Source organism: Mesoplodon bidens, assembly GCF_964165515.1.
Source record: "Mesoplodon bidens genome assembly, chromosome: 2".
Lineage (NCBI taxonomy): Eukaryota > Metazoa > Chordata > Mammalia > Artiodactyla > Ziphiidae > Mesoplodon > Mesoplodon bidens.
This window is the reverse complement of record NC_138177.1, coordinates 168,437,718-168,463,365: the sequence shown is the minus strand read 5'-3', so window position 1 is coordinate 168,463,365 and position 25,648 is coordinate 168,437,718. Positions and strand designations below refer to the sequence as shown.

Here is a 25,648-nt window from a genome sequence, read left to right as displayed (position 1 = left end):
ATACCGCTAAGGGAGCCCTGAAATTAAAACCGGAATTACAGCGCCAATTGCGGTCAGCCGGGAACGGTTTGTACCCTGCCTACCATAATAGTACGTTAGAAAATGGTGTTCTGTTTTTGTTTAAAATAAAGGGAGGGCTAAGGAATGATGTGTATAAAGGCATGACATACTGAATGATGAAACCCGAGCAAAGGAAGAAATGCACACGTGTGTCCCACAGCCTGAGTGCCCTGGGCCTGCCCGAGTCCAGCAAGGACGCTGCTGACAGGCGGGAGAGGCTAAGGTCCCGAGAGCTGAGTGCACCCAGAGCTGCACCTGCCCAGGCCCAGAGGACCTTGTGCAACAGCCCAGGTCGCTGAGCCACGAGCCTCAGAAACAACCTCCCCAGGATGCTCTGGTCGGCGCTGTCATTACCACCGACAGCCCCAATTCTCAAGAGGGGAAAGAGGGAGAAAATTCAGAGATGAATAAACTGAAGTCTATGCTTTCCTCTTAGAGGAAATGTTGAGAAGATGCTTTATTCCCTCTCCCCTATGTACACACATCTGCACAACAGAACACTGGAATGGTTATGTCATTAAACCTTTAATTACATGAGCTGTTTTCAACAATCATGTTCAAAGTGGAGATTTTCCAGAGGTGCTGGAGTTGGCAGGTGGCCACCACAGCTCAGCCCTCACCCCTTCACCAAATGCCCTCTGCCAGCTGAGGGAAAAACTCCTCCCTGCCCCTTTGCCCTACAAAGTCAGCGAGCGATGGCCCCGAGGATATGGCGGCATCAAGCTGTGCAGAGTGGCCAACTGGCAGGATTCACCCAGAGGCGAGACTTGAGGATCAACCCAAGTCAGAGAATTGGGTTCCCAAGTGCCCTTAGGCATCCAACTCCTGGGCCTTTGGGTCCATGGTGAAGGGAGACCTCCAGCTGCCCAAGCCTCTCACTCATACTCAGGTCAGGCAGGGAGGGCCTGAGGCCAGGCAACTCCAGTCCACCTCCTTTCCGCCAGGAGAGACCTAGGTGCAGAGCTGGCAGTGAGGTGCCTACTCCTGTTGATTTCATCCCCATTTCCACATGCCCATCTGTGAGTCATCCACACATGTCCCTATTCCCACACAGTCCCCAGGGCTTTGGGGGGCAAGGGGTTCACAGTTTACAGGTAGCCTGAGCCACTTTGGAGCTGGTTCTCCTGTTCAGGGCTTGACAGATAAAGGCCCCAGCTTCCAGGAGCTTCTGGAGGTTCACACCCTTTGAGAAACAAGTTAGAGGATGCAGTAAGTCACGACATGCCCTCAACACCCAGGGAAACATCAGACTGGACAGAAAACTGTGTAAGGGTGAAGACAACCAGGCCCTTGTTCCTCTGACGATGGGATACCAGTTGCCTGTGAGGTGGTGTCCTCGTGGCACGTGGGGTTCCCCTCTGACTGCCGTCAATGTGTGAAATGGTTTGTAGTGCTGCCACCAGGGAAGGGAGCTCAGTAGTCTTGTGTGGTTCTTCAACTCCAGAGTCTAGCACAGGCCTGGCCCACAGTGGTCAAACACTGAATACTGAAGTAAGGACCGTGAGGCAGAGAGAAACGGGAGTAAAGATACCAACTAAGGGCTTCCCTGGTGGCACAGTGGATAAAAATCTGCCTGCCAATGCAGGGGACACAGGTTCGATCCCTGGTCTGGGAAGATCCCACATGCCATGGAGTAACTAAGCCTGTGAGCCACAGCTACTGAGCCTGCACTCTAGAGCCCGTGCTCCGCTACAAGAGAAGCCACCGCAATAAGCCCACGCACTGCAACGAAGAGTAGCCTCCGCTCTCCACAACTAGAGAAACCCTGCACGTAACCCAACGCAGCCAAAAATAAATAAATAAGTGAAAATTCAAAAAAAAAGAAAAATTAAAAAAACAAAAACACCAACTAAAAGGGCCACACTGAAAACCTCTTGATGACAATAGCTCCTATTTATTGACGCATACTATCTGCTTAGCTCTGGGCCAAGCATTCCACATTTTCTTATCCTCATAATGACTGTGAGATAGGTGCTCTTATTATTCCCATTTCCTAGGCCCAGAGCTGTGAAGTAATCTGTCAGGTCACACAGCCTGTGAGTGACAGGACTAGGTTTTAAACCCAGTTCCGTCTAATCCAAAAGCACAGATGCTACACTGCTTCCAACCCACACTGAGGGCCCTTACTGACTCCGGCAGAGCCCTGGGGGGCTAATTCTACTGCCCTCATTTTTCAGAGAACAAAACAAAGGTCCAGAGGAAACTGACTCGCTTCAGGTCCTGGCTTTACCCTTTCAGGGCTCTTTCCCTACACCCCGGTGCCCCCTCAGACTGAGCCGTCAGACTCACACCGAGGGCCTGCCTCCTCGTGGCCTCCATCTGCCACGCTCTGTTATCCCAAAACATACGACAGAACGGCCCTAGTCCCTTGGCACCCTTCTCTTAACTGCACCAGCACCACCTCAGAAACCCTGAACAAACCCAGCAGCTTCTGTCCTCCGGCTTCAGGCAGAGCTCTGGTCAGTTCAGGGCTGTCGCCACCCGGAGGCAGGTGGCATTACCGTGTGAACGCCCAAGCCGGCCAGCATGTAGACCAGGTCCTCGGTGGCCAAGTTTCCCGATGCTCCGTGTGCATAGGGACAGCCTCCAAGTCCCGCCACAGAAGAGTCCACGACACTCACTCCCATCTGCAAACAAGGATGGTGAAACATGGCTGTCACTGTGGGGACCAGAGCCTACAAAGCCGCTTCTTGTAAACCTACCATCTGCTGCCTGAAATTCTTTGGCTTGTGATTCTGTCGACGTGAAAATCCCACTGAAAGAAACTGTTCCTCTTTTTAGTTCCTAAAACAGTGTGAGTCTTTTATGCTACACTGTTTCCTCTGCCAGGAGTATCTACTCTCCTTCCTTTCATGGTCGACTCCTCACCTTCTCCTTCTCAGCCTAAAAGCCACCTCCTCAGAGGGGCCCTTCCCGATCACCAACCTAAACTAACCCTCTCCCTCTGTTGAGGTTTCAGACCCCTGTTGCTGTGTTCACTCACCCAGCCCCGCTCCCTCACCCCACGTTAAGCCTCTAACCCCACGGGGGCCTATCCCATTTCCCTAGGTCAGTGTCTCCCACTTTCCTAAGATGACTGTTTCACTTTCTCCTTTCTCCTTAAACCTCAACTCTGAGAAAAGAGACCCAGAAGGTAGTAGAATCATCTGGCTTAAAGACATGAGTCTCAAGGAGGTAACGTGAGAACTAAAAAGGGGAAAAAATAAGGTGGCCCAGGATTGCTCCAGCTAACCTAAAGACAACCGGCTAGACTTAGACTATCACTACAGCAAGGCAGCCTGTAGTCAGACACTCGAAAATTTCTGTCTAAGGGGCTGCTGGGCCATGGGACCCTCATTCTGGGCCAGCCCGCAAGCAGCAAGCCTCCAAAGAAACCCAATCTGAGGCCTTAGTCCAATCTTTGGGGAACAGCATTAAAGGTTCTCCCTCTGAGTGACCTCTGCCTCCCTCCCTCCTTCCTGCCCGCTCTCACTACACACAGGCACGCGCACGCGCACTCACAGCCCTGTGTGCTAGGGCGGGGCCGGGGTACCTGAGTCCTCCCTGACCCCACCTTAGTCTTACAAGAGTGCTGTCTGGTCACCTTTCCGCTTCCCTTTTTCAACTGCTTAACTTCTTCGTGTCCTTCAGGCCTCCCCTGGCGAGTCCTCCCTGACCTCCCCAGCTGGGACTGGGGCCTTGCCGAGCCCCATGCTTCCTCCCTGCGTGGCATCTGTCACAATGCATTAGGATTATCACCTGATTCTCGACTGTCTCTCCTAACAGACAGATGCAGGCACTTTCAGGGCAGGGTCGCATGTTTGTGTCCGCCATGGCCAGCCCGCGGCCTGGCACACAGGAGTGGGCCTTCAGCACAGTGAACGCTTGCTGAAAGAATAAACGAAACATAGCTGTCCTGCCACCATACCCTCTGGGAGAATGGACGTGTGCCTCTATTCTGGGACATGCCCTGATTACCTGCAGGGCCATCAAGGTGTTGGCCAGGGCCTGGCCATAGGTGTCATGGCAGTGGACAGCCAGGGCAGCCACTGGCACCTCATGCATGACAGCGGACAGCATATCCTTCATGGTCCCAGGGGTGCCCACGCCAATGGTGTCCCCCAGAGAGATCTCATAGCAGCCCACTGAGTACATCTTCTTGGCGACCTGGGGAAACAAGCAGGAGCTTGGAGGACCCCAGATTCCTCAAGCCAGGGGTCCTTAGCCTACGCAGAACACCTCCACGTGTGAGACACTAAATTCCTATCAGACCACAGACTCCTTACAACTTTATGAGTGGGAATGATGACCCTCCTTCTACTCGTCAGGAGACTGGGACGTAAGGAGCGGAGCGGCCACTGGGTGCGGGCCCTGGGGCCCCAACCCCTGTGCCTTCCTCCCGCGCGTGTCCCAAACTCCATCCAGTCCTTCACTTACCACCTTCACATACTGTGTCAGACCCAGGGGCCAGAATCAGTAGAATTAATTCCTTTCGCGTAGCTCTAACCTTGGTAGGAAGATGTGTGAAATCATGGGTCTGAGGTGCTAGTTATATATTTTTAAGAGAAGTACATAACTCTTAAAATTTTTAGAAGCGCATTTGTCAACCCCCAAAATCACTGCAAAACCAGAGCAGTATATGCCCCACCTGAGGAGATGCTGCTCCACACTGCTGTGCTGGAGAAGGGGGAGGAAGGCGGAGGTGGGGTCAGGGACGTGGTGATACCCAACGGTGGTCTGATGGATAAAGAAATCGGTGAGCCCCCTCCATGACTGCCCACGTGGGCAGAATGACAAGGAGCCATGGCAGCCAGTGGGTGGCAGAGGGTGCAGCAAAAGTGGCAGGCTTGGGAGTGACGTGATGCTGAAGTAAAATCCCAGTTCTGCCGCTCGCTAGCTATGGGACCCTGGCAACAGACCTAACTTTCCTGAGCTTCAGTTTCTGCTTCTGAAAAACAATGACGAGCCTTTGCAGGGATACAGGGAGGGCAGGTGGCAACAGGAGGCTGAGATCCTGGATGACAGCAGCCACTCTCAATAAGCAGTTGCTACTGTTACCAATGCCCATTTCCGGGTGCTACCTGGTGTGCGGGAAGAGCAAGAGGGCTTTAGAGGTAAGCAGATGGGGGTTGAGACCTGGTTTCACCATTTGCAACCTGCATGGCAAGTTAATCTGCTTCCTCAACTGTAAAATGGAATAACAATAACACCAAATTTGCTGGGTGGTTTTGAGGACAAAATGACATAAGTTCTTGGGTTGTTCAAGTTCATTTCCCGCCCTGTGTTCTTCTCAGAGGATGTCAATGGCCTCTCCAACCACTACAAAGAACCCCTCTGCAGAGGATTCTCACCTCACATCACCTGTCCACTGACCAGATTGGAAACTGAGTCAGGGGCTTTCACCCTGGGGTAGAGGGCAGGGGCTTCAGAGACTCCATGCCAGGCTAGGAGATGGCCCTCCAGGGGTGAGCGCAGGGCTGTGCTCTCAGAGGGGCTTAATGAAGGAGCTGGGCAAACAAATGAAATCCGTGACCCACCATGAAAGTGTGGCAAGAGCAACCTACGCACTCCGGGGCAGGCACGGGAGCCAACCCCGACGAAATACCCACCCACCTCCACGCACCTCAGCTACTTTAGCCGGGGAGATCTTCCCTTCGTAGGGGCATCCAAGCACACAGGAGACATACCTGTGGGAAAACAGGGAGGATTGGTGTCAATGCCCCCGGGCTCTTTGGCCAGCAGAGCTGGGGCAGGGTGGCTGCTTGACACACATCCCTGGTTAGCCTGCACCCAAACCTGAAGCCGGGCAGGAGGCCAAGGGCCTGGGTGAAAGGCTAATTCAATGCTGGTGAGCCGGACGAAGGCAGTGCTGCTCAGTGCCAGGAGTGGGCAGTGTGGCGCCACAGCAGGGAAGGGAAGAAACTAACAGGCCTGTAGTTCAGGAAGCAGGCGACACACAGAGAGGCAGCCAGAGACCAACCAAGGAGGAGGAGAAGCTAAAGAGGGCAATATGGGCAGCCAGCTGAGCCGCACAGAGTGGGGCCACGCTCGGGAGAGGACCAAGGACGGATGAAACCAAAGCGGGAACGAAAAAACTGGGCCAGCCGAGGGACAAGGGATCGGCTGCTCCGGTTGAGTGGCCAGAGGGTTCAAACACTCATTTATTCAACTGATATATACCAAGCTGCCCACAGTGTGCCAGGCACTGGGGAAGCGCAGTGAGCAAGACTGAAAAGATCCCCACCGCCACGGAGCTTAAGGTTTCAAGTTAGGGAGACAGCCGATAAAAAAGTGATCTAATAAGGGAAGGACATAATCTTATAAAGTGATGTGCTATGAAGGAAAGACAAGGGAAGTGTGACAGGAGCAACCAGAGGAGGCCAACAACAGTAGGATGGCCCAGGAAGACCTCTGTGAGGACGCGAAGCTGGAGCTGAGATGGGGGGAGAGCCGTGTTCCAGGCAGAGAGAAGAACCAGCATAGAGTCCCTGAGACCGAAGACTAAGTGTGTTCAAGACACAGAACAAAGGACAAAACAGCTGAGGTATGGGCAGCAACGGGCAAAGAAGTAAAACATGAGGTTGGAGAGGAGGCCACCGGCCTGATCATGCGGTCTTGCGAGTTACGGTGAAGAGTCTGGATCTTGGGTGTAGCCAGCTTCTATGTCCACCCACCCCATGCAGGCTGAGGCTCCATGAAAACCTTTTAGAGGGCTTCCCTGGTGGCGCAGTGGTTGAGGGTCCACCTGCTGATGCAGGGGACACGGGTTCGTGCCCCAGTCCAGGAAGATCCCACATGCCGTGGAGCGGCTGGGCCCGTGAGCCATGGCCGCTGAGCCTGCGCGTCCGGAGCCTGTGCTCCGCAACGGGAGAGGCCACAGCAGTGAGAGGCCCGCGTACCGCAAAAAAAAAAAAAAAAAAAAAAAAAACCTTTTCGAGTCTTACAAAGTACTCTGCATATTATGAGGCATAATAAATGTCTTCTGGATAAATAAATTTCAGACTCAAACATCTCAGTGTATTTTTCCATCTTAATCCTTCTTCTTACTCTCCAATCACTGCTGAGCACAGAAAAGCTAAAGAAATACTGAGGAAAGAGCACAGGCTTGGGAGTCAGGAAGACCTGACATGCCCTTGCTTCCCCATCCATCTATCCGCCCGTCGGTTCCTGAGCACCTACTATGTGCTAGGCCCAGAGCTGGGAGAGGGAGTACAGCAGGGACGGAGGTGGGCTCTGCCCTCATGGAGAGCAGAGTCCAGTGGGGGATGGGAGGCAGAGGAGAACTTAACAAGCAGGTAAGTGCTTTGTTAGAGGATGTTCAGGGGACTCTGGGAGCCCAGAGGAGGGACACCAACTCCACCTAAGGGAAGAGAAAGCTTCGTGGAGAAACTGGCATCCACGAGAGGACCTGAAGATGAGCAGGAGTTAGCCCTGACAAGTAGGATGTAGAAGGAAGAGTGTCCTGAGTCTACAGAAAGCATGTGCAAAGGCCCAGAGGCAGGAGAGAACTGGGCCATGTGACAAATGGAAAGAAATTCCAGTTGGCCGGAATGCAGTGTACTGAGGAAGCAGGGCCAGAAGAGGGACGTGAGCAACGAGGCGGCAGAGAGTGACAGGGGCTGAAAAACGCAGGGGCTTGTAAACCATGTTGAAAAGTCTGGAGGTGATGAGTCACTGACAGGTTTTTAACCAGGGAGTGATGTGATCAGACGTGTACCTCTGAAACAGCATTCTGGCTGCAGTTCGTTGTGTGACCTTACAGCAGACGCTTCAGCCTTCCTGAGCCTCAGTTTTGTCATCTGGAAGTGGGGACAGAGGCCTCCTTGCTGGGCGATTGTGAGGCTACAATCAGCTAATACACGGGCAACGCCTGGCACTACTGCTATTAAAGACGTGATGTCGGAGACATCTTAGAGGCCGAGGGGATTCCTCAGGGATGTGTGAAGAGTTGGTGGTGGAGCCAGGATTAAACTGACCTCCACAAACCCTGTTTAGTGTCTGTCCTGCTAGATTCCTCTGGTGAACCGACCCAAAAATCAGGTTTGGAGAAAGCACTTGCCAGGATTTCTTCTGACCAAATTTACTTGGGAAAAGATGTCTGGGTGTGGAGCTTGGGCTGCCTGCACCCAGGATAAGGAGTCTGTGAGGGATGGTCGCTGGAGTTAGAGCCTGGCCCTATTCCAGAATGGTCCTGAGGAAATAAGGAGAGGCAGCACCAGCGTGGTCAGACTCACCCCCGCACAGGGATACTGGCTGCCCGAGCTGCCTTCAAGATTTCGTCAAACCGCTGCACGCTCTCATCTACGGAGCAGTTGATGTTCTTCTTGCTGAAAAGCTCGGAGGCAGCTCCAAAGACAGCCACTTCCTTGGCTCCGGCAGCAACCTGCCAACAGCCAGGTGAATTGCTTTCAGCATTTTTCTCTTCCAGGAACACCCACACAGAGTGGCAAAAACCTTTGTCTAATGGTGAATTTTATGATATATGAATATTGTAAGTTGATTTGTGTCCTTCCCAAAGACATGTTGAAAGGCTGACCCCCAGTACCTCAGAACGTGACCTTGTTTAGGGTCACTGTAGATGTAATTAGTTAAGATGAAGTCATATTAGTCCCTCTTCCCTTATACGATTGCGCCCATGTGAAGACAGACACAGAGGAAAGGCCAGCGAAGGTGGAAGCAGATACTGGAGTGACGCACCTAAAAGCGGAGGAACACTGAGGATTGCCAATCATCACCAGAAACTAGGAGAGAGGCATGGCAAGATTCTCTCTCAGAGACCTCAGGGGAACCAACCTGGGCTTCCCTGGTGGCACAGTGGTTAAGAATCCGCCTGCCAATGCAGGGGACAACACGGGTTCGAGCCCTGGTCCAGGAAGATCCCACATGCCGCGGAGCAACTAAGCCCGTGAGCCACAACTACTGAGCCTGCACTTCAGAGCCCGTGAGCCACAACTACTGAGCCCACACACCTAGAGCCCGTGAGCCACAACTACTGAGCCCGTACACCACAACTACTGAGCCCGTGTGCCTAGAGCCCATGGTCTGCAACAAGAGAAGCCACCATAATGAGAAGCCCGCACACCGCAACGGAGAGTAGCCCCCGCTCGCTGCAACTAGAGAAAGCCCACGCACAGCAACGAAGACCCAACGCAACCAAAAATAAATACATAAATAAATTAAAAAAAAAAAAAAAGAAGGAACCAACCCTACTGACACCTTGATTTAGGACTTCTAGCCTCCAGAACTGTGAGAGAGTACATTTCTATTGTTTTAAGCAACCTAGTTTTTTCATATTTTATAATGGCAGCCCTAGGAAATTAATACAGTGAACTATATCTCAATAAAAAAGAAGCCTTGGCCTTCCCTAAGGACCAACACTGTGGTGCCGTCACCACCCTGGAAGTCACTCTTTATTTTATTTTATTTTTTTTCCGGTACGCGGGCCTCTCACCGTTGTGGCTTCTCCCGTTGCGGAGCACAGACTCCGGACGCGCAGGCTCAGCGGCCATGGCTCACGGGCCTAGCCGCTCTGCGGCATGTGGGATCTTCCCGGACCGGGGCACGAACCCGTGTCCCCTCCATCGGCAGGCGGACTCTCAACCACTGCGCCACCAGGGAAGCCCTGGAAGTCACTCTTAAAAGAAGCTTTTTGCCTAAATTCGGAATCAACATCTCCAATGACGTTCTCATGTAAAATTATAAGTTGACAGATACTAGCAACTACCTTTAACTCTCGTGGAGAGCTCGATCACATTTCTTTAAAGAGGAGATGGGCAACAACAAGAGCTAACGTTTATTAAGCACTTATCTTCTACCAGGCTCTTACTAAGCAACTCATGTGCATCCTATCTTCTGAAATCCTCACAATGTTAGGTACCATCATTAACCTTATTTTATAGGCAGAACCTGAGGCTCAAAGAGGTTTAGCAGCTTGCCAAGATCAGAGAGCTGGGAGTGGCAGGGCCAGGACTGCCCCCAGGTCTGTCTGACGGTGCCCATCACCGCTGGAGACAAGTCATTCAGACAGACATCCTGGGACAGGGACTGAGCCCAGGGACAAGACAGAGGCCAATGGCCATCAATCTCATTTCAGGGGCCCCCACCAAAAACAAGTCTCTTACCGCTGCCTGGAAGCCTTTGAAATTTGGGGTCAGCACTGGGTAGCTGATGCCGGGAAATTTCTGGATGCCCTTCATGACTTCAGCGTGGTCAGCCATCTGAGAGCCAAAGGAGACACTGCCAAGTCACCACCAAGGGCAGGCAGAGAGTTCAGGTAGAGAAAACCGTTTTAGCACAAAATCTCTGTTCTCCAGGACCCTTGCAGAATGAGTCCTTTTGCAGAGCTGAGTCCCCTCAATGCTCTTACTATTTGTTTGACTGCTGATGAGCGAGAAGGGTCCTTGGCACGGGTGTGATCCCCAGTTTCTCCATATGGCTAATACTGTCAACTCTATACAAGGAGCAACAGCAGCAATGGTACTTGTAGCCATTTGCTGAGAATGTGCTCTGAGCCCGGCACTGTGCTCAGTGCCATCTAACTCAGTTGGAACGGGATCTTTCTTTCCACTTGACTATCTCTGTGAAGCAGGAGTCGCCAGTCTTTCCCCTTCACAAATGCAGAAGCCACACCTCTAGACAGGCCTAGAGATTCTAGACTTCTTAGAGCCAGAAGAGACCTGAGAGGTCATCTTGAAGCTGGAGAGGGGAAGGCCTCACCAAGCTCACCACGCAAGTCGGGGCAGAGCCCAGACTGAATCCAAGCCACCTGCCTCCCGGGGCATATGCTCTTTTGCTGCACATGCTACTATGAAGCAGAGAGCTCTCAAAGCCAGAGACCTGGAAACCTACGTTCCTGACTTCTACTGACTTCCAGGGCAAGCGCAAAACTTTACATCCCTCTCATCTGAGACACGCCTGAGGGCTGGGGCTCACCTGGGGAACCCATTTGGGAGACACAAAACTGGTGGCTTCTATAACAGGGAGTCCTGCTTCGGAGAGCATGTCTATCAGTTTGATTTTCATTGGAGTAGGTAAAATATTCTGTAATGCAGAGAAAAACCAGAAAAGACAGGTTGGCAAGGTCAGTAATAAAATGGTCTCAGAATGCAGCCTGTTAGTTCAAAGCTTTTACGACAGCAAGCAATTCACTATCTCAACTTTCAAACACTAACATGAGTTCACATGTAATCCTGGCCAACAGGTGCAGAACAAGGCTTGTCTTCGAGTTCTACAGATAGCATTTTGCAGTGGAAGCAGTTTCTCACTTGAAAATGAGTTAATACTGACATGGAAACAATATTTTCCTGTCATACAGGCTTTTAAACTAAATTTTTGTTACTTTATGACCCCATCATAAACAAATCGCCATGGCCTGAAAGGGCAGAGATGACTAACCTTCTGGGTCCTATGAGATGTGGCCTCCAAAGGGTCACACCCTCCCCCTTCTGTCTCTCAGCTGGCACAGGATCTCATCCTCACATGATTAGCCTACTGCTTCTCTGTCCCTCACCATGTCTAGCTGCTCACCAGACTCTGTGGACTCCTATCTCCAAATCTACCATCATTATCCCATGTATGTTATGGCATGGTCACAGTCACTCTACTAATTCATCCCACACAGGAATCCTTCTAAAACACAGTCTCCATTATCTCACTCTCCTGCTCAAAAGCCTTCCATGGCTCCCTAGTACTTACAGGATTAGGTCAAAAATCCTAAAAACTCCAAGTCCTTCTTGCCAGGCCCTTCCACCCCCAATTTCTCTCCCACTGCTTTAATTTAATCTATTCCACAAGTAATTTTTGAGAGCCTTCTATGTTCCAAGGATTGTGCTAGGAGCTACAGATACAGCAGTGAGCAGAACAGACATGATCTTGTCCTCAGAGAGCTTATTGTTTCCAACCAACACTCACTATTAAAGGTAGGCTGATCATGCTTTAAAAAAATTTTTTTAAGGAGGTTTTCTTATTGAAAAAATAATTAATACATGATTATTTCAGAAAAACATGCCAAAAACAAAAGAAAACCACCCTTAAAACCTCCCAGAGATAACACTCTTAATACCCTGATAGGTAACTTTCTAGATCTGTGCAGTCCAGTACATTAGACATGAGCCATATGTGGTTATTTAAATTTTAATTAATTAAAATTACATTAAAAAATTCAATTCCCCAGCCACACTAGTCACATTTCAAGTGCTCAACAGCCACAAGTGTCTAGTGGCTACTGTATGGGACAGCTCAAGCCTAGAACACTTCTGTCTTCACAGGAAGTTCTATTGGACAGCACTGTTCTATGATCCTTTTCTAGGCAGATGCTCCCACACATATATAAACTTTTTTCTTACACAAAAGTATAAGATTAAATATATATATATAGACACTATCTTATAATGATTACATCTTAATATACTCCTATATTATTAATGGCTTCACAATATTCCATTTTATGAAGTCATTAATGTATTTGAGTTATCTTTCCTCCTACTGAACATTTAGGTTGTTTCCAACTGTTCTGCTGTTACAACAGGGTTTTAAGGAACATCCGCAAGGCTAAACCTTTTCATGTGACTTTCATGACTTCCTTTGGACAAATCCCCTTATGTGCAATTGCTGGATCAAAGGCACGCCCTCACCTTCCCTCTGCACTCCTGCAGCACTTACCGTCCACCCCCGCCCACACACAGGGCCTTAAGGTGGACCCGGGGTCACAACACTTGTGGCTGAACTGTCACAGGTGCCTGCCTGGCCTCCCTGACCCAGCCCTAAGTTGGGTATAGTTCTGCACCCACCACATGGAACTCTCAAAGCCTGCAGAAACTTTTTTGGTTGATTTCCATCCTTACCTTTTCATTTTGTAGTCCATCTCGGGGACCAACTTCCACAATTTTCACTCGCTTTGGGAAAGTACCCACAGATGAGGTGCTAACCTTGGGTTTAAAAGAGGAAACAAAAGTAACAGGAGGAAACTGTCACAATTCTCCAGGGGGGCAAATCTGAAAGAATGTATCCATCTTCACTAATATTGAGACAAGAAGCAATATTTCTCACCCTTTAATTCACATTTGCTCTGTTCTAGAATCAAGAACAACAAAAAAAATTCACTTAGAAACAGGAATAGAGTAAGACAGTGGTCCCCAACCTCGTTGGCACCAGGGACTGGTTTCGTGGAAGACAATTTTTCCACGGACTGTGGGGGGGGAGGGGATGGTTTCGGGACGATTCAAGCACATTACATTTATTGTGCACTTTATTTCTATTATTATTACATTGTAATATATACTGAAATAATTATGCAACTCATCGAAATGCAGAATCAGTGGGATCCCTGAGCTTGTTTTCCTGCAACTCGATGGTCCCATCTGGGGGCGATGGGAGACAGTGACACCTGAAGTGTGTTGCTTAAGTCCAGTCTACTCCGTAAGATGCAGTTTGTCACTTGCCACTCACTGATAGGGTTTTGATATGAGTCTGCAAGCAACTGATTTATTATGGTCTCTGTGCAGTCAAACCTCTCTGCTAATGATAATCTGTATTTGCAGCCGCTCCCCAGCACTAGCATCACCGCCTCAGCTCCACCTCAGGTCATCAGGCATTAGATTCTCACAAGGACCGAGCAACCTAGATCCCTCGCATGTGCAGTTCACAGTAGGGTTCGCGCTCCTATGAGAATCTAATGCCGCTGCTGATCTGACAGGAGGCGGAGCTCAGGCGGTAATGGCAGCGATGGGGGTGCGGCAGATGAAGCTTCGCTCACTTGCCCACCGCTCACCTCCTGCTGTGCGGCCTGGTTCCTAACAGGCCGATGCTGGTCCATGGCCCGAGGGTTGGGGACCTCTGGAGTAAGTGATTCATGCTCCCAGTACAGGGCCATTTCCAATGCTCCTTTAGTCCAGACCCATTTCCAACCGCCTGACAGTTGAGCATTTAGGTTTTTATTTTTTTAATTATTTTTAAAAAATATTTATTTATTTAGTTGGTTGCGCTGGGTCTTAGTTGTGGCTCGCCAGCTCCGTAGTTACGGCATGTGGGCTCCTTAGTTGCGGCCTGCATGTGGGATCTAGTTCCCTGACCAAGGATCAAACCCGGGCCCCCTGCATTGGGAGCGCGGAGTCTTAACCACTGCACCACCAGGGAAGCCCCCTAGGTTGTTTTTTTAAACAAACCTATTTGCGCTCTCAAACACAGATGTCCCCAAACAGAACTTTAATTACTCCTAAAGCCCAGTCCGACTTGAGTCTTCCTATCTCAGTAAGAAGCATCACATGCACCCTGTTGCCTAAGCCAGAAACCTGACTCATTCCTTCCCCACTCACCATGGCCTGTAAGATTCTTATCATCTGACTCCTGCCAATCTCCGAGAACTCATTACTGGTTCCTACTGTTCTGCACCCACCCCTCAGATGGGTCACTATACTCCAGACCCACCAGCCTTTCTCCCACAGCAGGGCCTCAGGGCTTACAGTTCCCTCTGCCCAGGACGCTCTTCACCTGGCCCTTCCCACATCTGGCTCCCTCTCATCTTTCAGTCATAGATAGGCCCCTGTGACTACCCTTTGTAAAGCTGCCAATCCCCTCACCCTCATTATTTTCTATTTCAGGACTATAATTACTTCCTTGAGAGCACTGCAAATAATGCCTGCTCAGTGATTCCTCCAGTAGAATGTATGCTCTATGAGCGACTTTGTTGTAACCTCCACTTCCTCTCACGTTTGACGCTGTACTGGGCACAAAGGAGGCACTCATTAAAGAGTTATTAAAACAACAAATAAATGCATGGAGGGCATACCTGCCCCAGAGGAGGGTAATTACTGAGTGTGGTGAGAAGCAGCCTTGGATTTTGTGGGGTTGTGGGGATGGACGGGGCTCTGTTCTCTTTTAATCATAGGCTGGGTGATGACAAGGAGAGTGAGTCTGAGAAGAGAGAAAACTTTCAGCAGTTGAAGACATTAAAAAAAAGGCCCCGAGTCTCCTCTGTGTAAAGTCTGTCCTATATAAAGTCCTCTATAGAAAATCTCCCCCTCCCCACCACCACCGAGTAATACAAGGCTTTTTTCCCCTCTTTCCTCTATTCTTCTTAGTACTACTTAATACTGTTTAAATTAATAACATTTTACCAGATTTGCTCTGGATAAACATATTGCAATGGGGCAAGGGGAGAGGGGTATTGGGAATCTGACAAGGATCCCAAATTCCTGAAACCCTTAAGGAAGGAAATATTCCCAGCTATGAATCAGCTGGAACTTAAAGAACTCACCTGAATTGGCCCTGGTTTTAGCCAGCAAAGCTTCCTAGAGACTAAGGTGATGAGCCACTGAATTTCAGGAAGTCAACAGACTAGGTTGGAAGGTCCCTGCAAGTTGAATATCCCTCCAAAAGAGGGATGTTCAGCCTCTGCTGGCACATTACCCTAAAACGATCGCACTGGAATGTAAGCTCCATGAGGCAGGGACTTTGTTTTATTCATTGTTATGTTTCTAAGGCCTTGCTACCTAACATGGGCTCAATAAATAACCGGCGAATGTTGTTGAAAGAATGTAAAACCTGTTTCCAAGTTCCTTTTATGAGAACAGAATAAACTCAATTCTACTTCCTTCCCCATAACAACTCTTCATATACTAACAACAAAACAAGCATTTACTATTTTTGAAGCATTTACTATTTGCCAGGCACTTAGAAGAGCCTTTTACATATTAACCCATATTATCCTCTCAACAACCTCATTAGGTAGGAACTATTATAATCCCCATTTTACTGTGAGAAATCTGAAGTCCAAGGAGATTAAGTAATTTTCTCAAGGTCACATGGTTAGCTAGTCACTGAGCTCATATCTGAACCCAGCAGTGTGGATCTAGAGCCTATGCTCTTAACCCCTAAGCCATGTTGCCTCTGCCACCCTTCGGTCCCCCCCAGTCTTCTCTCGCCTTGGTTAAACACCCAGTTCATTCCCTCTGTAAAGTTGTGCATGGAAATAATGCCCTCTAGCCACACAAATCCTGGGCCACAGCCTCCTGAGCTATGGTACCTATATCAACAGCTAAAACTGACTAAAGCCCAGTGCTAACTTCCAGACATCAGCACCTCATTTAGTCCCTACATGACAGGAACTATCACTATTCCAATTCCATAGAGCAGGAAACAGCCTCAGAAAGACCCCAAATCACACAGGTAGGAAGTGAGGAAGTTTGGATTTAACCGTCTGGTTCTGACATCAACTGTGTGCAAGTTACCCCATGGAGGGAGGGCCTACTACCAGCATTTCGTTACACCAGGAATTTTTTCAAATCACATTTACGTCCACCATCTCATTTAATTTTCTTAACTTTTCAAGTTGGACTTACTGGATTTATCTGCAATGAGCAATCGGTGGGGAAGGTGGTCTAGTAGACACTGAAGTGGTTTTCTGAGAGGGGCCCCTACTGCCAAGACAGTGTAATTTTTACCAGTTTAAACTCCTCCTAAACTCTAAGGCAACAACTGAGCAATCACTTACTAAGAGCTAGAACAATGTTAAATGCTTTACTTACGTTTTCCTTAATCTCCAAACCAACCCTGAAGTAATGTTTTCTCATGTCATAGATCAAGAAAACGGGGGTTTAGAGACCTGTCACTCAACCGAAAAAGTGGCTTCAGAACCACTGGGACGTCTCAGCTCGAGCTTTACCCAACACAGTGTATTCAACCCTTTAGGTCTCCACGACCCGGGCGAGTCGCTCGCCATCTCTGGGCCTCAGTTTCCGCATGCCCCTCAAGGGATTTGGACGGGTCAGAGAGGGTCCAAGATCCCAAAGCCCTCCCAACCCTCCTGGCCTGATGAGCTGTCCGGCTTCGCCTCTCAGAGAGCAGCCGCTACGGGCCAAGCACCCGACCCTGACCATCACGGTGCCTTTAGGACCGCCCCTGGGCGGGCCGGGGCACTTACAGCCCGGAGGGACGCCAAGCCCGGCAGTCTCCACAGGAGGGCCTTCTTCACTGCCGCCATCTTCGCCCAGTTTCTCCGGCGGCTACCCAGCGGAGCCCCACGTGACCACCGACAGCCAGGTGGGCAGGGCCCCGCCTGTGGGGCGGGGCCTCTGGAGCGCCGTGGTGACGCCCTACGCTGGCTCCGTGCCCGGTCTGTCTACGTTTTTATTTTTTCTGGGCAGTGTTTCCCTAGCCGTGGTTTATGCGCGCCCTTTGTGTGCCAGACGAAGTGAGGCGCTAGGACTATAAAGATGAACAAAAATTAACCAAAGTCTCTGACTTCATGGGTTTGTAGTCTGGGAGGTGTGGGAAGACAGATATTAACAGTCACACGAATAGTTGTAGAATTACCTTCCGCATTAATAAGATGAAGCATTACTATTTGCCACGCACTGTTCTGAGTTATTTGCATGTATTAACTCATTCATCACGATCTTCAGGACTTAAATGCAGGCAGTCGACTCCGGAGAGAGAAGCATCCTTTAATTGAAGAATGAGTAAAATTTATTCAGGTAAAGAGGATACAAGAAAAGCTTTCCCGACGGAGCATAGCATATGCAGAGGACCCGAGGCAAAGAAATTGAATGCCCAGAGCGGTGTTTTTCAAAATGTGTGTTGTACCTCACTGGTAATAATATCAATTTAGTGGGTACTTTTTTCAAAGAAATAGAATAGAAAATATCAGAGTGCATTGCATAAGTAGTAAAGCTAAGTACGGTACTGCTTTACAAAACTTTTGTTGGTTAATGCATAACAAAGTAGGCTGCACTATAAAATAAAATTCTTTCTGTAGGCTGCAGTTAGAAATGTTTGAAAACATTGTTTTAGAGAGATGAAAAGGCCACAATGACTGGAGAGCTGGCAGGGAGTTAGAAGGAGTCTTCCTACTAAGATGGGAGAGATTGACAGGGACCGTACTACAGGGCTTTGGAGAACACGTTAATAACAGCTATCCTAATAGCAATGCTTTTGAAGGATTTTAAGCAGGAAGATACGATCAAATTTGCATTTTGTAAGTAGTCACTGTGGCTACTGGGTGGGTGGATATCCAACTAGTAAGTGCACTGACTGGCATTCTCAGGAGAGGCAGAGAAGGCACTGTTCCTGTTTTCAAGGGACTCAGATTTTAGCTAGGGAGAGAACAAGACGTGATAAGTGTTTTGTTATGCTTCCACAGCACCAAAAATTTTCTCCATCATAACAGAGCACTACAAATCCTCAAGCCTGCAGCTAGAGGCCTGAACTTGACCCCAAAATACTAGCATGAGATTTAAAATAAATATGACATTTGAGACTTGTACACTGAAAAGTACAAACCATTGCTGAAATTAAAGAAGACATAAGTAAATGAAAAGATATCCATGTTCATGAATTGGAAGATTTAATGTTGTTAGGATGTTAATACTACCCAAAAGTGATCCACAGTTTCACTGCAATCCCTATTTAAATCCCAGTGATGGTTTTGGCAGAAATAGAAAAAAAAAAAATCCTACATTTCATAAGGAATCTCAAGGACCTTGAATAGCCAACATGTTCTTTAAAAAAAGAACCATGTTGGGGCTTCCCTGGTGGAGCAGTGGTTGAGAGTCCGCCTGCCGATGCAGGGGACACGGGTTCGTGCCCCGGTCCGGGAAGATCCCACATGCCGCAGAGCGGCTGGGCCCGTGAGCCATGGCCGCTGAGCTTGCGCGTCCGGAGCCTGTGTTCCGCAACGGGAGAGGCCACAACAGTGAGAAGCCCGCGTACCGCAAAAAAATAAAAGAACCAAGTTGGAGCACTCACACTTCCTGATTTCAAAACTTACTATGTTAATTAAAATGGTGTGGTACTGGCATAAAGGGGGACATATAGACCAACAGAAGAGAATAGAAAATCCAGAAATTAGCCCTTGCATATATGATCAAATAATTTTCAATAAGAATGCCAAGACCATTCAATGGGGAAAGAACAGTCTTTTCAACAAATGGTGCTGGGAAAATTGGATATCCACATGCAAAAGAATGAAGTTGGATCCTTACCTGATGCCACATACAAAAGTTAACTCAAAATGGGTCAAAGACTTTAACTGGTTGTTCACTGTGGTGCCCACAATACCAGGTACATGGCCGGCACTAAGTAAATATTTACTGTAAGAGTAATACTAGCAAATGTATGAGAGTCGGCCTAGGGTCACCTGCAGTTGGAATCTTATTTTAATTCAAGATGTGAGAAAAAGAACAACTGGAAAACTCCAAGTAAGTAGAATGAAGGCCAAAATAAAAGGTAGAAAATTAAATGATATAGGGAAAAAAGTTACAATTGAGAGGGAATCATCCAATTAAAAAAAAAACTGGCTTTTTGAGACTAATAAAATTGACAACACTGTATAAACACATTGATCACACACAAAAAAGCCATGAATAAAACAAGAGGACAGAATTAAAGACACTGCACTGTTTAATATACAAATTTATGGACAATAAATCTGAAAACTTTGTTGAAATGGATTTCCTGGAATATTGTAACTTTAAAAAGTGGTTTGAAAATAAAAGAATCTCTCCACATCCACTAGGATGGCTATAGTCAAAAAGACAGAGAATAAGTGTTGGTGAGGATGTGGAGAAATTGGAATCTTTATACATGACTATATCAATGGTGAATATAAATGGTGCAGCTGCTGTGGAAAACAGTTTGGTGATTCCTCAAAAAGCTAAACTTAAAATTACCATATGATCCAGCAATTCCACTCCTAGGTATATACCCAAGAAAGCTGAAAAGGAGGAACTCAAAGAAATAACTTATTCATCAGTGTTCATAGCAGCATTTCTCATATCCCAAAAGTGTAAACATTTCAGGTGTTCATCAGCTTGTGAATGGATAAACAAAATGTGATATATATGTACAATGGAATATTAGCCTTAAAAAATCCATTTGACCCAGTAATCCCACTCTATATACTCAAGAGAAATAATAAAATATGTCCACAAAAAACTTGCACACGGATGTTCATAGCAGCCTATTTATAATTAGCTAGAAAGTGTAAGCAACCCAAATGTCCATTAAGTGATGAATAAGTAAATAAAATGTGGTGGTGTGCCCATACAATGGAATATTATTCAGCCATAAAAAGAAATAAAGTACTGATATGTGTTACGAAATGCATCGACCTTGAAAAAATTATACTAACTGAAAGAAGCCAGACACAAAAGACCACATATTGTATGCCTCCACTTGTGTAAGGTACCTAGAACAGGCAAATTCACAGAGATAGGAAGTAGATTCGTGGTTAGCTAGGGCTGGGAGGGTGTTGAGGGGAGATGAGAGTGACTGCTAAAAGGTACAGGGTTTCTTTTGGGGATGATAAAAATATTCTAAAATGGATTGTGACGATGGTTGACAACACTGTGAATATACTAAAAGCCAATGAATTGTACATTTTTTTATTTTTATTTTTTTTTTTGCGGTATGCGGGCCCCCTCACTGTTGTGGCCTCTCCCGTTGCGGAGCACAGGCTCCGGACGCGCAGGCTCAGCGGCCATGGCTCACGGGCCCAGCCACTCCGTGGCATGTGGGATCTTCCCGGACCGGGGCACGAACCCGTGTCCCCTGCATCGGCAGGCGGACTCTCAACCGCCGCGCCACCAGGGAAGCCCTGAATTGTACATTTTAAATGAGTGAATTGTATAATGTGAATTTATCTCAATAAACCTGTTTTTTACATGGCAAAAACATAATTAATAAATAAATTGAGGGAAAGTCCCTGAGATGACTGATGGTAGAGTCCATTGGGCCTCAGAGGCCCAGTCCCACCTTTCCACCTGCTTGAGGTTGACCGGCTGGGTCTATGGCCCAAGAAAGTCCCCCCAAGTGCGGTGTCTTGGGCCTGGAAAAGGTCTCCTCAGCTGCACCACACATCCCCTGGTGGCCACTGTGGCAGGATTGCCTACCTTCAGAAAATTCTCAGCCCATTAACAGACTATGGGAGTCACTTTTATCAGTTTTCTAAGATAAGCACAGTGAAAAAATATTTTGATGGCAGATGGGAGGATGTGGCCTCCCAAAGTTCCTGGCTGAAAAGTCCAGACATGCTTTGGGCCACAATTTTGTAAGGGGTTCAATCCACTCTTCACTGCAAACTATCCAGTCCTGGCCTGGTAATCCCAGCACTGAATTATTTGAGACATTTGAATTGAAGGCAAACACAAGGAGTTCAACTTACTCGTCTCCACTGAGAAAAATCCTCCATAGTAGACTTACTAAGGATATTTGATATAATCTAGAAAGTTTAAGAGTTGGGGACACACCTTGAGCCTCCATTTTGTAAGGGGGTCCATCCATGTGGTTGCACAGCAAACCATCCTGGCCTGTGACCCTCCACTGAGCTATTGCACTGAAAGAAACAACACACCTCAGATCTCAATTTTGTGAGAAGTCAGATCTACTAATCTCCATTGTAACCATTCTGGAATCTGGAATCCTGTCCTACAGTGTGGATTTACTCCAGACTTTAAGATGCAATCTAGAAGTCTTAGAGTTGGAGACATAGTCTGGGGCTTCAGTTTGTAAGGAGTTGGATCTCCCTGTCTCCAATGGAACTATCCTGGAATCAAGCCCAACAGCGCGGATTTACTCAACACATTGCATGCAGTCCTGAAGACAGAGTTGGGACCATTCTTTGGGATGAAATTTATAAGGATTTGGATCTACTCTTCTCATTAGAATCATCCTGGAATCACACCCCAAAGCATTCCAGACATTCAGTATCTACTGGAAAATTTACGAGTTGAGGACACACCTGGGGCCGTGATTTTGCCAGGAGTTGGATCTATTTGAGGATCCACCCAACAGGATTTACTGGGAACCTTCCATACAATCAGGGAGACTGGGGTGCCAAAGCGTCCAAAAGGTCTGAGATGCTGCCTGGAGCCATCTTGTTGCCCCGCCATCTCCTTCCGGTGGGAAATGGCGGTTGGAAACTTAGAGAAGTTGGAACTTCGGCTGTTGAGTCTCTTGCACAACTTTTGCTAATTTTGTTTTAGGTATTTTATATCTTTTGTTAAAGTAAATGGAATTTTCTTCATCGTTTTCTAGTTTCTGGACTGTAGGTATGCAATTGTTTTTTATTGATGGATCCAAAAACCTGCTAAAGTATCTTATTAATTCAAATAACTTTTTTTTTGACCATGCCCTGAGGCTTGCTGGATCTCAGTTCCCTGACCAGGGATTGAACCAGGCCCCGGCAGCGAAAGCCCCGAGTCCTAACAACTAGACCGCCAGGGAATTCCCCTAATTCTAATACTTTATTTGTATAGATTCTTGGAAGTTTTCTATGTGAACAATCCCATCATCCAAGAACAATGACTGCGTGGTTTCATCCTTTCTGATTCTTACGCCCCTGATGTTTTTACTTGTTTGACTGCATTGATTAGGACCTCCCAAACAACACTGAATAGTAACAGTGATGCTTGGCGCCCCATCTCATTCCTGGTTGGAAGAGCTTTTTTCTAAACATTATGGCTTTAAGTATTATGTTTGCTGTAGATTGTTAGTGTTACCAAAAGCAAGTCGTGTGCCCGATGCACAGTGAGGCCAAACAACATCGAAACATCAGAGTTCGGAACAGAGAAAGGTTTATTGCAGGGCCATGCAAGGAGACGGCTGGCTCATGCCTTAAAAACCCTGAACTCCCTGAAAGCTTTCAGCAAAGCCCTTTTATGGGAAAGGTGAGGGAGGGGCGTGGATAGCTGTTGCCAACTTCTGGGTTCAGATCCTTTGTTCTTGAGGTCAGGTCACGATGTTCCTATAAACCTCCACTAAAACAAACGTTAGCAAATACCAATCAGAAACTTGAACGGAGAGACCGAAGCTGGTGAAGCTGTCACCTTAATGGCAGTGTCCGTATACTTCGGTTGCTGAGGCCTCCGTGGACTGCGAGCCATGGAGACTGCTGCCACCATTAGGTCAAGGGCTGGGCCCAGCCAGTGGGCCGCGTGGCAAGGGCTCTGGAGTTCTGCAGGACACAGCCCTCAGCCAGCCCCACCGGGCCTCCCAGCTCACCCGCCAGCCTGAGGCCGGGAGGGAGAAGGCCGATCCTCCTCTCACGGTGCTCTCTGCCGTGATCACTGCCAGGCTGACTGCTGGCGGAGCAGAATCTCCAACTGCTGCACGACAACGGTCTCGCGCTAATGGTCGTGCGCCAGTGGGCGCTTGCCAACAGTTACGCACCTGCCCGCCCCCATTACAGTGGCAGATACACCTGCAGGTCAGGCTCTCGAGGCCGAGTGGGCACAGGCCTGTGCTGCCTCCTCGCCTTCTCCCTGGCCACCTGCTTCACCCTCCTGTCGTAGTCATCCCTGCGGGGAGCTGAGCAGGAGTCACGGATGGCCAGGCCAGGCTGGGGGCAGTGGCGGTGCGCGGGGCAGTGCAGCACAGGGCGAGCTGGCTCCGTCGGATGTGGTGCACGAAGCTGTGGCTCCTGTCCAGCCCCCTGCCAGGCTTGCAGCAGAGCCCCGGCCTGGGACGCGGCACTGCTTCCTTCTGGAGCCACGGTGCCCGGAGCTGCCGCTGCCTCAACGGCCCCAATGGCCACCCTTCTGCCCCATACTCTTTTCCATTATGGTTTATTACAGGATACTGAATATAGTTCCCTGTGCTATACAGTAGGACCTTGTTGTTTATCCATTCTATATATAATAGTTTGCATCTGCTAATCCCAAACTCCCAGCCCATCCCTCCCCACCCTCCCCCCACCCTTGGCAACCACAAGTCTGTTCTATATGTCTGTGAGTCTGTTTCTGTTTTGTAGGTAAGTTCATTTGTGTCATATTTTAGATTCTACATATAAGTGATATCATATGGTATTTGTCTTTCTCTGACTTATGATAATCTCTAGGTCCATCCATGTTGCCGCAAATGGCATTATTTCATTCTTTTTTATGGCTGAGTAGTAGTCCATTGTGGATATAGATATAGATACATGTATCTACACACACACACACACACACACACACACATATATATATATATATCTCACACCTTTTTTTTTTTTTTGGCTCGAACAGGGATCGAACCCGGGCCCTTGGCAGTGACAGGGCAGAGTCCTAACCACTGGACTACCAGGGAATTCCCAACTATACACACCACATCTTCTTTATCCATTCATCTGTCGACGGACATTCAGGCTGTTACTGTGTCTTGGCTATTGTAAATAGTGCTGCTATGAACATAGGGGTGCATGTATCTTTTTATAGTTTTTTTCCAGATATATGCCCAGGAGTAGGATTGTTGGCAGCTCTATTTTTAGTTTTTTAAGGAACCTCCATACTGTCTTCCATAGTGGCTGTGCCAGTTTACATTCCCACCAATGCTGTAAGAGGGTTCCTTTTTCTCCACACCATCTCCAGCATTTGTTATTTGTAGACTTTAATGATGGCCATTCTGACCGGTGTGAGGTGGTACCTCATTGTAGTTTTGATTTGCATTTCTCTAATAATTAGCAATGATGAGCATCTTTTCATGTGCCTTTTGGTCATCTGTATGTCTTCTTTGGAGAAATGTCTATTTAGGTCTTCTGCCTTTTTTTTTTTTTTTTTTTTTTCTGCGGTACCCGGGCCTCTCACTGCCGTGGCCTCTCCCGCTGCGGAGCACAGGCTCCGAACGCGCAGGCCCAGCGGCCATGGCTCACGGGCCCAGCCGCTCCACAGCACGTGGGATCCCCCCGGACCGGGGCACGAACCCGTGTCCCCTGCATCGGCAGGCGGACTCGCAACCACTGTGCCACCAGGGAAGCCCACTTCTGCCCATTTTTGATTGGGTTAGTACTATAGTATTTATTTTAAAAATTTGCATATAAATGGACTTGCACAGTTCAAACCCATATTGTTCAAGGATCAACTACATATATATACACTTCCATGTTTTAGCTATTGTGAATAATGCTGCTATGAACATGGGTCTACAAATAATCTCTTTGAGATTCTGTTTTCAGTTCTTTTGGGTATATATCCAAAAAGTGGAATTGCTGGACCATGTGGTAGTTTTGTGTTTAATTTTTTCAGAAACTGCTATACTGTTTTCTGCAACCAGCTGCACCATTTTACATTCCCACCAGTAACGCACAACAGTTCCAATTTCTCCATATTTTTGCCAACACTTGTTATTTTCTGGGTTTTGTTTTTTGATAATAGCCATCCTAATGATTATGAAGTGGTATCTCACTGTGGTTTTAAGTTGCATTGCTCTAGTGCTTAGTAATTTTGAATATCTTTCATGTCTTATTGCCCATTTGTATATCTTCTTTGGAAAAATGTCTATTCAAGTCCTTTGCCCATTTTTGAATTACTTTTTTTTGTTGTTAACTGAATTTTAGTAGTTCACTATGTATTCTGGATATTAATCCCATATCAGATATATGATTTGCAAATATTATCTGTCATTCTGGGGTTTGCTTTTTTTTAAAACTCTCTTGAGAGTGTCTTTTAATGCACAAGATTTTTAAATTTTCATGAAGTCTTTTTGTCTATTTTTTCTTTTGTTGTCTGTGCCTTTGGTGGCATAGCCAATAAAGCACTGCCAAATCCATATCATGAAGGTTTTGTCTTATGTTTTCTTTGAAGAGTTGTATTGTTTTAGGTCTTACATGTAGATATTTGATTTGTTTTGAGTTAACTTT

At 47.7% G+C, this 25,648-nt stretch overlaps 1 protein-coding gene across 2 annotated transcripts; it reads right to left on the bottom strand.

Moving 5' to 3' along the window:
* Positions 1-515: 515 nt before the first annotated feature.
* HMGCL (3-hydroxy-3-methylglutaryl-CoA lyase) lies at positions 516-17,045 on the bottom strand. Of its 2 annotated transcripts, XM_081224781.1 has the most exons (9): positions 16,958-17,045; positions 12,882-12,965; positions 10,972-11,079; positions 10,161-10,256; positions 8,274-8,422; positions 5,663-5,726; positions 4,018-4,206; positions 2,562-2,687; positions 516-1,243 (listed from the first exon to the last, which is right to left on the bottom strand). In XM_081224781.1, exons 1-9 carry the CDS (start codon positions 17,015-17,017, stop codon positions 1,142-1,144), a joined length of 978 nt encoding a protein of 325 aa, XP_081080907.1. In that variant the 5' UTR covers positions 17,018-17,045; the 3' UTR covers positions 516-1,141. The 2 variants fall into 2 exon arrangements, with proteins under 2 accessions (XP_081080907.1, XP_081080906.1); XM_081224780.1 differs by lacking the exons at positions 516-1,243; positions 2,562-2,687 and adding an exon at positions 2,704-3,927.
* Between the last annotated feature and the right edge of the window lie 8,603 nt (positions 17,046-25,648).

Bases quoted from the DNA above. Each gene is read 5' to 3' on its own strand.
- HMGCL (XM_081224780.1), bottom strand. From the start codon at position 17,017: ATGGCGGCAGTGAAGAAGGCCCTCCTGTGGAGACTGCCGGGCTTGGCG. The intron at 10,257-10,971 runs GTGAGCCCCAGC...TTTGGCTCTCAG, and splicing joins CTCCCAAATGGGTTCCCCAG to ATGGCTGACCACGCTGAAGT. The intron at 4,207-5,662 runs GTGCGTGGAGGT...TTGTTTCCCCAG, and splicing joins CCCCGGCTAAAGTAGCTGAG to GTCGCCAAGAAGATGTACTC.